Source organism: Hemitrygon akajei, chromosome 2 (genome assembly GCF_048418815.1).
Source record: "Hemitrygon akajei chromosome 2, sHemAka1.3, whole genome shotgun sequence".
Classification (NCBI taxonomy): Eukaryota; Metazoa; Chordata; class Chondrichthyes; order Myliobatiformes; family Dasyatidae; genus Hemitrygon; species Hemitrygon akajei.
In genome coordinates this window covers 149451631-149468746 of record NC_133125.1, presented here as the reverse complement: position 1 = coordinate 149468746, position 17116 = coordinate 149451631, and the positions used below count along the sequence as shown (strand labels likewise).

Below are 17116 nucleotides of genomic sequence, written 5' to 3'. Positions count from 1 at the left end.
CTCAGTCTTCATTTGATTACTCCAGTGTAGAAGATATCATATTCTGAACATTGAATGCACTGCATTAGAATGTTAGAAGTGCAAGTGAACCAATGCTTCATCTGGAAAAGATTGGGATTCTAAATATTGCTAAGGAAAGGGCGGGGGGTGGGGGGCGAAGGCAGTATCTGAACCTCATACAGTTGCAGGAATGTGGGCTGAGAGAGTGGAAGTGTAACATAACAGGAAGTGGTAACTGGGGAACAGAAGAGATTTACCAAAAGTTTCACAGGGAAGAAATGGATATTTCTAAGATGCTGTCTGAAAAGTGTGGTAAGATCCGTTTCAATGCAAACTTTCAAAGCAGAATTAGATACATGACTGAAAGAAGCATACAGTCAGGTAAAGAAAATAGAATAGAACAATAGACAGGCTCCTCAGCCCACAGTGTCTGTGCTGAACAGGATGCCAAATTGCTGAAAATGGTGCCAAAAATAGCAGCTGCAAGAGAACAAACAAGAGAAAATCTGCAGATGCTAGACATCCAAGCATCACACACAAAGTGCTGGAGGAACACACAGGCTCAGCAGCATACATGGAACAAAAGTATACTCAATGTTTTGGGCTGAGACCTTTTGGCAGGACTGGGGAAAATAAAAGCTGAGGAGTAGGTTAAAAAGGTGGTGGACGGGAAGAGTGAAACACCAGGTGAGAGGTGAAACCTGAAGGGGGAAGGGATGAATAAAGAGTAGGAAATTTGATTGGTGAAGAGATTCAGGATTGGAGAAGAGGGAGTGTTCAGGTTTCACCTATTGCTTGTGCTTCTCTCTTCCCTCCACCCACCTTTTAAATCGACTCCTCAGCTTTTCTTCTCCAATTCCATGAAGGGTCTTGGTCCAAAACTGTACATTTTTTCTATATATTCTGTCTGGTCTGCTGAGTTCCTCTTGCATTGTGTGTGTGTTGCAAGAGAACAAATTTGGAATAAAAGACTTCCAGCTATGCTGTTAGGTTTTGAACTTAATTAATCAGCCTGCATGATGGAAGTAGATAACTTCAGCTTGGTTACTAGCTGAACTGACAAGCAAAGCAGGAAGGTCAACCTTTTTTTGAACTGCACTCCCAAAACGTGGAATTCAATCCCCAAAACTATGAGGGATATATACTTAGTTGATACTTTTAAACACCAGCTGAAAACCTATTTATTTAGCTTAGCTTTTAGCTAACAAGTTTTCGTCTTTTATTTTCATTTACTTATTTTTAATTTTACTTTTGTGTACAGCACTTTGAACTACATTGTCCACATGAAAAGTGCTCTGTAAATAAATTATTATTAATGTAATTTTATTTTATCTCAGCTCAAGCTGGTAAAACCTTAAGTACTTGCATAACCAAGCACAATTATTTCTCAATTGCTAGGAACCTTTGGACTATTCTAGTGGTATATAGTATTGTGGCTTTCTTGGTTTAAAGCATAAATATTACTGTGTAGGCCTAATTCTTTAACACTATAGTATAGTGACTTTGGGATGATACCAGTTGTAGATATTACTGCTGAGACAATACAAGCTCTGTTCATGTTCCACAGTCTTCAATTTCCTCTTTTAATTCAGCACATTTCTGGTGTTTTTCACTTTGTGATTTCTGTATGTTACATGCGTTTGGAATGGCTGTATGTATTAAGAAATTGTTCTTGTTTGTTCATCCTGTATTACTTAGTGTTTATTATTATTATTATTATTATTATTATTATTGAAAGACCTACATAGAGTGGACACAGAGAGAATGTTGCTTATAGTGGAGGAATCTAGGACCACAGGGCACAGCTCAGAATACAATGACATCCCTTTAGAACAGAGATGAGTTGTAATTTCTTCAGACAGATGGTGGTGCATCTGTGGAATTCATTGCCACAGATGGTTGTGGAGGCCAAATGATTGGATATATTACAGTGAAGGTTGATAGGTTCTAGATTAATAAGGGTGTCAATGGATACAGGGAGAAGGCAGGAGAATGGGGTATAAATCAGCCATGATGGAACAATAGAGCAGACCCAATGGGCCAAAAGATTTAATTCTCTGTAGTCTATGGTCCCAGTTACCACATTCTCTAGAAATTAACCTGGTTCTTTTTCTAGTGTCCCATTAACACTTGCCTTGACACTAGAAAACTGATTATTCTACAATGTAATAACTATGCACAGTGAATTAAAACAACCTCTGGGTTATTGCCTCTGCCGTGCACTGGTGGGGGCAAAAATAGGATAATTTGGTAGATGAATGCGTGGCTGAGGTACTGGTGCAGGGGGCAAGATTTGGGACATGGATGAGGTAGACCCAGGAAGGACAGGCAGACGACTGGACAATACTACAGTCAGTGGGATGGGTTGCAGTGTAAAGGGGGTCAAACTGAAAAAGGTGACAAATGCAGGACTGAAGGTGACATATTTGAATGCACAGTATACAGAATAAGATAGATGATCTTGATTGCAGTTAGAGATTGGCAAATATGATTTTGTGAGTATCACGGAGTAATGGCTGAAACATGATTGTAGTTGGGAACTTAATATCCAAGGATAATCAATCCATAAAAAGGACAGGCAGGAAAACAGAGGACGAGGATGAGGAGTGGCCCTTCCGGTAAAAGATGAAATCAAATCTATAGACAGAAGTGAAGTAGGACTGGAAAATGTAGGATCATTGTGGTTAGAGTTAAGAAACTGCAAGTGTATGACAACCCTTACGGGAGTCATTTACAGGCATCTGAATAATAGCCAGGATGTAGTCTGCAAAGTACAGTTGGTGATTGAAAAAGCATATCATAAAGTTAATGTTAAGTTAGCCATGGGAGATTTCAATATGTCAATAAATTGGACACATTAAGGATGTGGATCCCAAATGAAAATATGTGGAGTGCCTCCAGGATGGCTTTTTGGAGAGCTTGCAGTTGAACCCACTAGGGGATAGGCAATTCTGGAATGCGTGCTGTGAAATGAACTGGATACGATTAGGGACTTTAAGGTCAAGGCACCCTTCGAAAATAGTGATCATGATATGATAGAATTCACCCTGCAATTTGAGGAGAAACTACAGTCAAATGTATCAGTATTACAGTGGTGTAAAGGGATTTACAAAGGTACGAGAGAGGAGCTGGCCAAATTTGATTGGAATATGACATTAGCAGAGACGACGGCAGAGCATTGGGGAGCAATTTGGAAGGCACAGGATATATACATTGCAAAGATAAACTATTCTAAGGGCAGGATGGCACAACCATGACTGACCAGGGAAGTCAGACAACATAAAAACAAAAGTGTGAGCATATAATTAAGCAAAAATTAGTGGTAAGTTTAGGGAAGGGAAAAACCCAGAAGATAACTACAAAGTCGTAAAGAAGGAAATCATGAAATATGAAGGTAAGCTAGCCAATAGTATAAAAATCAAACCAGAAAGTTTGTCAGATTATATAAAAGGAGAGGCAGGAATATATATTGGACTGTTGGAACATGACACTGGAGAGATAGTAATGGGGACCGCTTAATCAGATAAAATCCTGTGGTGTTACAGGAAAGATAGTGGCAAGGATAGGGAAATGGCTGACAGGCAGGAGGTAGCAAGTGGGAATAAAAGAGGCCTTTTCTAGTTGGCTGGCAGTGACTAGTAGTGTTCCTCAGGGGTCAGTATTGGGAATGTCACTTTTCACATTGCTTGTCAATGATTTTGATAACAGAACTGATGGCTTTGTGGTAAAGTTTCCAGATAATATGAAGATAGGTGAAGAGGTAGATAGTACTGGGGAAGCAATGCGACTGCAGCAGGGCTGAGATAAATTGGAAGAACAGACAAAAATGTGGCAGATGGAATATAGTGTTGGGAAATGTATGATAATTTGCTTTGGTAAAAAGAACGAAAAAATGGTGTGTACTATTATCTGAATAGTCAGAAGGTTCAAACATCAGAGGTGCAGAGGGACTTAGAAGTTCTCATGCAAGACTAACATGTTAATTTACAAGTTGAGTCTGTGGTAAAGGCGGCAAATGCAATGCTGGCATTTATTTCAAGGGAAATAGAACATACAAGCAAGGAGATAATGCTGAGCCTTTATAAGACTCTTGTCAGGCTGCACTTGGAGTATTGTCAACAGTTTTGGGCCCCATATCTCAGAAAGGATGTGTTGTCATTGCAGAGAATCCAGAGGAGGCTCATGAGGATGATCCTGGGAATTAAGGGGTTAAACTATGAGTGCATTTGGAAGGTTTAGTCCAGTATGCACTGGAATTTTGAAGAATGCAGGGAATCTCTTTGAAAGCTACTAGATGTTGAAAGGACTAGAGAACATTGATGTGGAGAGAATGTTTCCTATGGTGGGGGTATCCAGAACTAGAGGGCACAGCCTCAAAATTCAGGGTTGACCTTTTGAGCCTTTTAGAAGCAGGATTTATTTTTTTTAGCCAGAGAATAGTGAGCCTGTGAACTGCTCTTCACAGACTGTGGTGGAGGCCAAATCTGTGGGTATATTTAAGGCGGAAGTTGATCATTTCCTGAATGGTCAGGCATGAAATATATGGCAAGAAGGCAGGTATATGAGTTTCAGTGGGATCCAGCATCAACCATAAATGGAATGGTGGAGCAGACTGGATGGACTGACTGGCTTAATTCTGTTATGTCTTATGGTTTTATGGGGGAGAAGAAAATGGTGGATGAACTTAATAATTATTTAGCATCAGTCTTCATTGTGAAGACACTTGATGAATGCTGTAAGTTTGAGAGTGTTAAGGGACAGAAGTGACTGCAGTTGCTATTTTTAGAAAGATGGTGCTGGGGAAACTGAAAGGTCTGTGGGTAAATAAATCATCTGGACCTGATGGACTACAACCTACAGTTTTAAAACTAATTGCTGTAGAGATTGTGGAGGCATTAGTAATGACTTTCAAGAGTAAATTAATTCAAACATGATTCCAGGGGACTGGAAAATTTCAAATGTGACTCCACTCATCAAGAAGGAAAAGAGGTGGAAAAAAGAAAATTATAGATCAGTTAGCCTAACTTCAATGATTGGGAAGCTGTTGGCATTGGATGTTAACGGGGAGGAACATGGCAAAATAGATCAAAGTTCCATGGTTTCCATGAAGGAAAATTTTGTCAGACAAATCTGTTACAAATTTTGTGGAAATAACATGCAGGATAATTGAGAGAATTGTGGATCTTGTTTACTCGGATTACAAGAAGGCTTTTGACAAGGTGCCACACATGAGGCAGCTAAACAAAATAAGAGCACAGTGTATTACATGAAAGATACCAGCATGGATAGCACATTGACTGATAGGCAGGAGGCAAAGAGTGGGAATAAAGGGATCCTTTTTGGATTGGCTGCTTGTGACTAGTGGTGTTCCCCAAGGGCCTGTATTGTGACACCTTCTTGTTACACTGTATGCTAATGATTTGGTTGATGGAATTATTGGTTTTGTGGCCAGAGGGGATGATTCAAAGCTAGGTAGAGGGCCAGGTCATGTTGAGGAAGCAGAGGGGCTGCAGAAGGAATTATACAAGTTAGGAGAATAGGCAAAGTGTGGCAGATGTAATATAGTGTTAGGAAGTGGAATGGTTGACTATTTTCTAGATGTGGAGAAAATTCAAGAATTAGAGGTGCAAATGGACTTGAGAGTTATAATTCAGGTTAATTCACAGCTTGAATGACTTGTGAGGAAGGTGAATGTAACGTTAGTATTCATTTCAAAAGGACTAGAATATGAAAGCAAGGATGTAAAGCTGAGTCTGTATAAGGCACTTGTGAGGCCTCACTTGATGTATTGTGAGCAGTTTTGGGCTCCTTATCTAAGAAAGCGTGTACTGTCATTGGAGAGGGTTCAGAGAAGGTTCATAAGAATAATCCCACAAATGGAAGAGTTATCATATGAGCAGTGATTGATGGCTTGTGGCCTGTACTCACTGGAGTTAAGAAGAATGAGGTTGAATCACACTGAAATCTATCAAATGTTGTAAGCCCTAGATAGAGTGAATGCAAAGAGGATGTCGCCTTTGTGGTGGTGTCTAAGATTAGAGGACACAGCAGTAAAATAAAGGGATGTCCATTTAGATCAGAGGTGAAGAGGAATTTCTTTAGCCTCTAGGTGGTGAATCTGTGGAATTTGTTCCTACAGATGGCTGTGGAGGCCTGGTCACCGGATGCATTTAGGGCTGATGTTGATGAGTTCTTGCTTAGGCAGGGTGTGAAAGGTTTAAGAAGGCAGCTGGAGAATGGATCTGAGAGGGAAATGGATCAACCATGATGTAATGGCAGAGCAGACTCAATGGGCCAAATGGCCTAATTCTGCTCATATGACTTATGGCCTATGGTCCTTTGGTTTTTAAAATGTGTTGGAGTAATAGCGAACGGTCTGGAAAATCTACCAGTCTAGCTCTGCAAAAGCTCTGAACATGCTTGACTAATAGTTTTACTGTGTGAAGGACTACAGAAATAGCAGCTAATTTACTATCTAACAGTAGAATATACCTCCAAAAATTCCACATCTTCCAGACTCAGTTTTCCTTGCATGTGCGAAACTGCTTGTTTAAAGGAACTGTGCTGTTCAGAGATTGTCTTCAAGTTTCCATTCTTTTGTTGCAATATGGTGTCTGCTTTTTCCTCCAATTTTGTCTTTAAGCTCTTTTCCTCCTCATGCAGAAACTCATGCAGTTGCTTGAACTTGGATGTAATGTTCTGCTGCAGTTTCAGAGATTGTTTCTGATGGAATAAACAACACTCATTTATCCATTGAAAGACAAACTGTTCAGTGGCTGAATGCTAAGAGTGACTGATGTAATAAATGTGCATGGTGGACTGCAGGAAACTGGAAATGCACAACACGTCAAATATGGAAGAGTACACAGAAGTATTTGAAACTGGAGGTGATTTCTAATGTTTGGTAAAATTTGAACACAAAAGGGATTTACAGGCAGATGGGAACAGGGATGATAGTGCTGAAGATGAGGTAGTTGGTTTACTCACAGAGGGAATGTGTAGTTGGAGTCCCAGCAAGAAGAGGCTGATCTTAGGGCAAAAATACAGTCAACAGGATGAATTGTAATGTAAAAGGTTGAAAACTCAAAATGGGTGAATACAGGAGTGAAAGTGTTGTATCTGAATGTGCAGTATATGGAATAAGATCGATGGACTTGTAGCACAGTTACAGATTGGCAATCTTGATTTTGTGGCCATCACTCAATCATGGCTGAAAGAAGATAACAGCTGGGAGCTTAAAGTCCAAGGATAAACATTATATTGAAAGGATAGGCAGGAAGGCAGATGGGGTGGTGTGGTTCTGTTGGTAAAAATATGAACTTAAATCATTAGGACGTGATATAGGGTTGCAAGGTGTTGAATCATTGTGGATACAGCTAAGGAACTGCAAGGGTAAAAAGGCTATGATGGGACTTAGATACAAACCCTCAAACAGTTATAAGGATGTGGTCAACAAGTTACAATGGGAGGTAGAAAATGCATTCCAAAAGGACATTGTTACAATAGTCATGGGGAATATCAATGTGTAGGTAGAACTGGAAAATCAGATTGGTACATGATTTCAAGAAGGGGAAGTTCTAGAATGCCTATAAGATGGCTTGTTAAGAGCAGCTCATTGTTTGCCCCAGTAGAGCAGTGGCCCCAACCACCGGGCCGTGATCCGGTGGTTGGGGACCACTGCACGAGAGGATCAGCTATTCTGGATTGGGTGTTGTGCAATGAACTGGAATTGATTAAGGAGGTTAATGTAAAAGAACCCTTAGGGGCAGGTGATCATAATATTATGTAATTGAATTCACTTTAAAGTTTGAGAAGAGGAACTTAAAGTTAGATGTATCAGTATTACAGTGGAGTAAGGGAAATTACAGCGGCATGAAAGAGCAGATTGGAACAGAACATGAGCAGGGTTGATGGCAGCACTGCAATGGCTGGAATTTCTGGAAGCAATTTAGAAGGCACAGCTTATATACATCTTAAAGAGGAAGAAGTATTCTAAAAGCAAGATGACACAATCTTGGCTAATAAGGGAAGTCAAAGCCAAAGTTAAAAACCAGAGAAGGCATATAATAGAGCAAAAATTAGTGGGATGTTAAAGAATTGGGAAGCTTACAAACCAAAAGAAGGCAACTAAATAGACAATAACAAAGTAAAGCTGGATTACAAAAGTAAGCTAGCCAATAATACTTTAGAGAATACTCAAAGTTTCTTCAAATAAGCCCTAGTCAGCATGGTTTCTTTAACTCTTACTTGGCAAATTTGTTGGAATACTTTGAAGAAATAACCAGAAGGATAGACAAAGGAAAATCAGTTAATGTTGTGTACATGATTTTCAGAAGACCTTTGACAAGGTTCCAAACATGAGGTTGCTTAATAATCTACAAGCCTGTGCTATTAAAGGAAATATTTTAGCATGGATAAATCATTGGCTAATTGGCAGAAGAAGAATGGGAATAAAAGGAACCCTTGCTGGCTGGCTGGCCGTGACTAGTGGTGTTCCATATTAGACTGTCTTGGGACCAGTCCTTTTTATGTTGTATGTCAAAGATTTGAATGATGGAACTGATGGCTTTGTTGCAAATTTGTAAATGACCTGAATATCACTGGAGGGGCAGATAATACTGAGAAAGTAGAGAGGCTACAAAAGGATAGTCAGATTAGGAGAATGGGCAAAGAAGTGGCAGATGGAATACAGTGTCGGGAAGTGTATGGTCATGCACTTTGGTAGAAGAAATTAAAAGGTTGACTATTTTCTAAATGGAGAGAAAATACAAAAATCTGAGGTGCAAAGTGATTTAGGTGTTCTTGTGCAGGATTCCCTAAAGGTTAATTTTCAGGTTGAGTCTGTGGTGAGATAGGCAAATATGATGTTAGCATTCATTTCTGGAGGACTCGAATATAAAAACAAGGATGTAATGCTGAGACTTTATAAAACACTGCTGAGGCTTTACGGTGCATTGTTAACAGTTTTGGGCCCTTTATCTTAGAAAGGATGTGCTGAAACTGGAGAGGGTTAAAAGGAGGTTCCTGAAAGTGAATCCAGGATTAAACAGCTTGTCAGATGAAGAGCATTTGAAGGCTCTGGGCATGTATTCACTGGAATTCAGAAAAATTGAGGGGCGACCTAATTGAAACCTATTGATTGGTGAAGGCCTTTATAGAGTGGATGTGGAGAAGATGTTTCCTATGGTGGGAGTGTCTTAGACCAGATGACACAGCCTCAGAATAGAGAGGCATCCTTTGAGAATGGAGATGAGCAGAATTCCTTTAGCCATAGTGTTGTAAGGTGAGCATTATTTAAAGTAAGTTAATATTAACCGGGAAGCTGTTTTTAAAACGAGGCTGATTCCAGGGTCAGCGGGGTTTCAGTTCTGTTCTTTTCACTCCCGGTATGCATTATATATAGTTCCACCACTCATGCCGCATGAGTTACCTGGAAGCCTCTGTATTGAAAATATCATTTGCCATCTCAGATAAAGATGTTCTTTTGGCCATGAAATTGTCGAGTGGCCCTTTTTAAGGTAGAAGTTACCACATATTTTTGGCAATGAAGTGAACTAGTTTTGTGGACGTGTTGGCCCATTTTGAACAGGGGTTGTGAGAGGACGAGGAGCCTTGTGTTCAGATGGCTATGTTCAGTGAATTTGTGGAGGGAAACGAGGACTGGCTGGAATATGATGAAAGGTTGGGACTCTTCTTCTGTGCTAATGGAATTACTTAGGAGGCTAAGAAATGCTCTATTCTCCTGAGTTTGTGTGGGGCAAAGTCATACAAGTTGATAAGGAACTTAGCCACACTGCGGAAACTGGGAGAGATTTCAAATGACGAACTGGTCAAGCTCGTAGGGAACCACCACAATCCGACACCTTCTGTGATAGTCCAATGGTGTAAGTTTCACAGCCATTTCAGGAAGCCAGGTCAGTTTGTGGCCAAGCTTCAGCAGATGTCGGAGCATTGTGATTTTGGAGCAGGGTTGGATGACATATTCCATGATAGATAGTATGCAGCATTAATAATGACGCTACACAAAGCCGCTTGTTGGGGGAAACCGAACCGTTGACTTTCAAGAAAGCCCTAGAGATTGCCCAAGGCATGGAGATGACTGCTAATAATGCTAAGGATATCCAGAAAGTCATGGGGAGGTCGCAGTCGGTGGCAGTACACCAAGTCAGGAGGGAGTCTGGTAAAGAGGCAAAGTGGATGGAATGTTTTCAGCGTGGAGGGGCGCACTATGCAAATGACTGCAAATTCAAAGATACTGTCTGCCATCCTTGTAGCAAAAAGGGACATTTAGCTAAAAAGTGCAGGAGTTTTTAAAGGGTAAGGTTCAGCCTGCGGAGCAGAAAGCTCAACAGGCTCAGGAATCCACATACCATCTAGGAGAAGCAGACGAGGAGGCAGTGTGTGCCTACAACATGTTTGGAGTGGAAATGGATGAGGAACCACCTGAACCATATTATGCCACAGTTACTGTCAGGGGAAAGGACATTAAGCTTGAGATTGATTCAGTGGCTATTGCATCAGTCATCAGTGAGAAGACATACAAGAGGACATTGGGGTCCAACCTGCCTCCCATCAGACCATCCAAGCTAAAACTCAGGACCTATCCAGGGCAGCCCATACCTCATTTAGGGGTGTTATATGTGGATATTTCAGCTGGGGCTCAGAAGGCTGAAGCCAGGCTGGTGATAGCTAAGGGCAGTGGGCCCAGTCTTTCGGGCCGTGATTGGCTTCACAAAATCCGGCTCAACTGGCATGAAATTAAGTATGCACACATGATGGAGGACATTCTGCAGAGGTATAGTTATGTTTTCAGAGATGAGCTGGGCACCCACTGAAGGGCGTGACCTTGAAATTCCATGTTGACCCTGAGACCACACCACATTTTTTTAAGCCCAGGTCAGTGCCCTATGCCATGAAAGGCAAAGTTGAGGAGAAGCTGGAACGTTTACAGGGGCTAGGCATCATTGAACCTGTCCAGTTTTCAAGGTGGGCGGCTCCCATTATTCCAGTTTTGAAGGCAGATAAAACGGTGAGGATATGTGGGGACTACAAGCTTACAGTGAATCAGGTCTCTAAGATGGAGGAGTACCCATTGCCATGGGCAGATGACCTGTTTGCGACCCTGTCAGGGCGTAAGCTGCTCACAAAGCTGTACATGAGCCATGCCTAACAACAGCTGCTGCTCGACGAGGATTCAAAGGAGAATGTCACAAAGGATTATTCAAATACAATAGCCTGGTGTTTGGAGTGGTGTCTATCCCTGCCATTGTCCAAAGGATAATGGACTCTTTGCTGCAGGGGATTCCAAACATAGCAGTGTATCTTGATGATATTTTGATCACGGGAGCCATGGAGGGGGAGCATCTGGCTAACTTAGAACAGGTGCTGAAGTGACTCTCAAATGCAGGGGATCATGGAAAATGTGTGTTCCTGGCTCCGAATGTGAACTACCTCGGACACAAGATTACAGCTGAAGGGCTTTGCTCAGTGGACGATAACATGAGAGATATTAAGGAGGCCCCAAGCATGTGACTGAACTCATTTCATTTTTGGGTATGATGAATTATTATGGCAAGTTTCTTCCTGACCTCTCAGAGGTTTTGGCCCCACTGTATAAGCTGATTCACAATGACACTAAGTGGGAGTGTGGTAAAGAGTAGGAGGAAGCTTTCAAGTAAATGAAAGAACTCTACTTAGCAAAGCCGCTTGTTCACTATGACCCAGACAAGGAGATTACCCTTTCATGTGACGCTTCACCCTATGGAGTTGGGGCAGTTCTCTCACATGTAATGGAGGACCATTTGGAGAAGCCTACTGGTTTTGCTTTACTTACCCTGATGGCTGCTAAGAAGGGATATTCACAGCTAGACAAAGAAGGTCTGGCCATTGTTTTTGTGGTCATACGCTTTCATCAGTACTTCTATGGACATGTATTCACAATTTATACAGATGATAAACCACTGATGAGCCTTTTTAGTGAGACCAGATACATCCCACTGCTAGCCTCAGCCAGGCTAGTACAGAGCGAGTGGGGATAACACAAACGCCAATGCGCTAAGTCGACCACCTTTACCTGAGATGTCTGTTACTACATGTGTGCCTCCAGAGACTGTGTTTTTGTTGGAGAGACTGTCTGAGACACTTGTAAAGGCAACCCAGATCAAGCAATGAACAGAGAGGGACTCAGTCCTATCTCAAGTCAAGGCTTTTCTTTTACAAAGTTGGTCCAGAGTCGTGGAAGGAGAGGAACTGAGGCCATATGCCAAATGCAAGACAGAATTGAGCCTGCATGATGACTGCATTTTCTAGGGGCGGGGTAAGGGTCATCGTGCCTCCCCCTGGCCATTCACAGATTGGGGAGGAAATTCATGAGACTCATCCAGGGGTGTATTGAATGAAACACCTTGCAAGATCCCATGTCTGGTGACCTGGAATGGATCAGAATCTGGAAAACAAAGTAAAATCATGCACGCAATGTCAGAACAATCAGAACATACCACCACCAACTCCATTGCACCCATGGGAGTGGCCAGTCTACCCATGGTCTCGGCTACATTTGGACTTTGCTGTATCCTTTATGGGGCATATGTTTTTTGCAATGGTAGATGCGCATTCCAAATGGATCGAAGCTCACATCATGAGCAACATCGCAGCGCCCCCCCAACCATAGACAATCTCAGGCAAGTGTTTGCCGTCCAAGGGTTGCATGACATTCTGGTCACTGATAATGGCTTGATGTTCACCAGTGAGTTCATGCAGCAGAATGGCATTCATCACATTCAGACAGCCCCTTTCCACCCAGCCTCAAATGGTTTGGCTGAGCGAGCTGTTCAGAAGGTGAAGGAAAGCCTGAAGCTGATGACAGGGGAATCTCTTAGTACCCGGCTCTCATGTTTCCTGTTTAAATACCATCTCACGCCACAGACTATGATGGCACGCACTCCAGCAGAGATGCTGATGGGGCGTAGGCATAAGTCAAGATTGGACCTACTGTGCCCAGACATGAAGGTAAAAGTGGAGAGAAAGCAGGAAAAGCAGATGATCAACCTGCGTGATAGTCAGTTAAAACCAGATGACAATGTCTATGTGAGAAACAATCAGCAATGGCTACCTAGGGTCATTCTTAAGCAGATTGGCCCCTCCCCAGGTCACCACTGCTCAATACAAGAGGACATGGCTTTAAGGGTAATGGGAGGAAAGTTCAAGGGCAATATTAGAGGAGGGTTTTTCACTCTGAGAGTGGTTGGTGCGTAGAATGCACTGCCTGAGTCAGTGGTGGAGGCAGATTCACTGGTGAAGTTTAAGAGACAGGTATATGGAGGAATTTAAGGTGGAGGGGTATATGGGAGGCAGGGTTTAAGGGTCAGCACAGCACTGTGAGCTTAAGGGCCTGTACTGTGCTGTATTGTTCTATGTTCCCCTGGGTGCCCTGTTTCTCTCCCTTATCCCCATGATGTAATAGAAATTACGCAAGTAGGTATTTTTAAGTAACAGAAGATGTTGACAAGGCTGTAACTAAAAAGTCATTGATAGGGAGCAGGGGAGATTAATGACAGTAAACTCATTGATGAAGTATTACATTTCTTAGCATAAATATTGAACCAAACAATTTCCTTTACAGTAGATGGTGCTGGTGTGAAATTTGAGACAGGATTTGAAAATGTTTAAATGTTTTTGGTTAATGTGCATGAACAGGTTAACATTATTTTGCAAAGCAGCCAACAGTTCTAAGAAATTTAAATTAACAGTGAGTTCTTATGTTCAAGAATGTTTTCCCAAAATTGAGGAGCAGTTGATTCATTAATATAAGGTATGTGATTAATATACGAAAAGGAAAGTGTTCTTTGCCTATCCTAAGGAGTGGGGGGAGGCATAGTGCTACTGCCTTACAGCTCAAGAAACACTAGTACAGTGCGGCATGTGATTGCATATTCTCCTTGTCATTGTATGGACTTCTGCTGGGTGCAAATTTTCTTCCTACATCCCACAGATATATTAGTACATCAATTGTAAGTGGAGACATTATGAAAATCAAAAAACAAGAACTGGCCATTGAATTCTGAAATAAAAATGGAAAATGTTGGAGGCACTCAGGCAGCAGCTGCAGAGAGATCAACAAGCTGGAGGCATGGTGAAAGAATTACAAAAGTGGAGACAAGTGGATAGTGCTATAACACAGCAAATAGCATTGGTGCCTCAATTCTCCAGAGACCTATGATCAATTCTGACCTCCGTTTGCACATTCTTCCCGTGATCTAGTGGGATTTCACTCAGTGTTCCGGTTTCCACCCACAATATCAATGATATGCAGGCTGATTGGTTGATTGGTCTCTGCAACTTGCCTCCAGTGTGTAGATGTGTGGTAGAATCTGGAGGGGAGTTGATGGGAGTGGGGGAAGAATGGTGCGATAGTATAAATGGGTGTTCTACCGACAGCATGGTAATAGTGAGCTGCAGGGTATGTTTCTATGATGTAGATTTCTATGATTCTGTTGAGGTAAAGTGAAGAAATGGTGGGGAAGGGTAGATAAGAAAACTGGAATATCCCTGATAGGGTGAGACCAGCTTTTTTGTGGGGATCAGAGAGTGATGAGGTAACATGACTGTTAAATTAATGGTGGGCATTACAGTTGGCCCTCCTTATCCACGGGGGATTGGTTCTGGGACCCACTGTGGATACCAAAAAATGCGGTTGCTCAAGTCCCTTATATAAAACCGTGTAGTATTTGCATATAACCGTATACTTTAAATCATCGCTAGATTACTTATAATACCTAACACAATGTAAATGCTATGTAAATAGTTGTTATACTGTATTATTTAGGGAATAATGACAAGAAAAAGAAGTCTGTACATGTTCAGTACAGACATAACCATCTTGTGGGAACACTGATGCCACCTCGTCATCAGCCAATCCCGATTCTCCCATGATCTTTAAGTTCTTGAGGCTGTAGTGCTTTACATAGCTAGCCAGCCATCCCATACTAGCCTTAAACTCCTTCCTCTCGTTCACAACACAAGTAGCGACCGAATGAGACAATGCTCAACTTCTGGGTTTTCCCGATCTGCGGTTGGTTGAATCTGCGCATGCGGAACCCATGGATAAGGTGGGCCAACTGTACAAAGATACAGCATTAACAAAGGCACTCAAAATCTATGAGATGAGGGAAAATAATAAAACAAAACAGGGAATGTAAAACCTTAAATTCAAAATTATAGGAAGTAATAAGTAAGTCAGGCCATGTCAATGGACAGACATGAACTGAATTATTATTCCAGATAGGAGCCTTGGGCAGGATTTTCAAACCGGTCTTTATATAGACAGAACAGCACTGCCTGATGCTGCTGAGTTTGATACTGAAGCTAGATCTCCAAATGGAACAGAAGGTGTTATTCCTGAAGCTTACATTGATCCTTCATATAGCAGTTTGGAAAACCACAGATCTTTTGGTCAAAGTGGAAATGGTTGGGGAATTAACTTATTAGGTGAAAGACTCAGAGTTGGCCCTGTGAACTGAGTATGGGTTCTTACAACATGGTCATTTAACTACGGTTGTGCCTCTAGCATAGATTGAGCCCTAGTGTGAACACAAAATGTACTGCATGAGATTAGAAGGAAACAAGTGAGCCTTACAGTCAGCCCTCCTTATCCGCGGATTCCGTATGCGCGGATTCAACCAACTGCGGATCGAGAAAACCTAGAATTTCTCTCTCCAGGACTCATTTCTTGAGCATGTACAGACTATTTTTCTTGTCATTATTCCCTAAACAATACAGTACAACAACTATTTACATAGCATTTACATTGTATTAGGTATTATAAGTAATCTAGAAATGACTTAGTACAGACAGTCCCTGGGTTATGAATGAGCTCCATTCCTGAGTCTGTCTTTAAGTCGGATTTGAAGTCGGAACAGGTACACCTGGTATTATTTAGCGTCAGTTAGTCAAATGTTTTTCTTAGTACATAGTACATATTTTGCCCTTCTATGCATATAAAACACTTAAGAAACATATGTATTTCAATAATTCATCCACTGTGTTGCTTAGTAATAATTGTAGCTTTCCTCAGAGCAGGGTCTTTCACATTCTCCATTAAAATTGTTCCGATCATTGACTGACTGTAGCCTAACACTTTTCCAATGACCGATGGCATTTCACCTTTTTCCGATCGCATTATTACTTCCACCTTATTTTCAATCGCGATCACTTTTGCGAACTGAAATGCTGCGAATTTAGAGCGGCGCCGCCAGGTCCTAATGTCCACCGCACAGCGACATGTTAAATAAAGTCCAGGGTTCCACTCGGTCCTAACGACCTACACACTGAGACATGTTAAATAACGGACTTGAGCATCCGCGAATTTTGGTATCCGTGGGGGGTCCCGGAACCAATCCCACGTGGATAAGGAGGGCCGACTGTATTTAGACAGACTGCTTAGTCTAGGAAAGGTGAGAAGGTGAGTAAAGACATGTTCTGCATCTCATGCATGTCCTGAACAAAGAAACTTGTAGATGTTTGACGAGGGTAATTAGATTGTAATGCAAATATTAGAGAGGAGAAGTTGTTGAACTACAGGAAGTGGAAATAAGAGAGTAGGATTAATGAGATTGCTCTTCTGCTTGGTGAAGCAATCAGTGACCTTCTTCTCAGTCACTTTAAATAAATAAAGATGGAATAGGGAATAAAAAACCAGCACTGACACAATGAGTCATGGCTGAGCTCTATGCAGTTTACATATTGACTTTCCATTGTTACCGTGGACATGAAAATAAAGAATTTAAATAGGCTACAATGGATTAAAAGTAAAACGGGCTTCAAAGCAAATCAAATTGATCAAGAAAAATAAACATTCACCTGATTCTGGACTGAGTCAACAATCTCTCACACACACCATTAGACAACACAATACTGGTTTTATATTAACAGTTTGGCTTCTCATTTTTTCTTACCTTCAGATTATTTATGTCTGTTTCTTCTTCATCCAGACTTCTATAAATCTCCTGCAATTGTTTATTGAGTAAATCTATCTCCTTCCGCAGAACTCCCTGGTAGAAGAGATGTTTGGAAAAACATCACCAAACTCTTTGGACAGACTGAATATTTTAATACACAC

The 17116-nt window shown here is 41.4% G+C and overlaps 1 protein-coding gene across 1 annotated transcript in view; it reads right to left on the bottom strand.

Moving 5' to 3' along the window:
• Positions 1-17116, bottom strand: part of LOC140721035 (E3 ubiquitin-protein ligase TRIM39-like) — a 51307-nt gene that overhangs the window by 6559 nt on the left and 27632 nt on the right. The window contains 2 exon segments of the mRNA XM_073035918.1: positions 6493-6723; positions 16953-17048. Of these exon segments, the coding sequence (XP_072892019.1) occupies positions 6493-6723; positions 16953-17048 (327 nt within the window).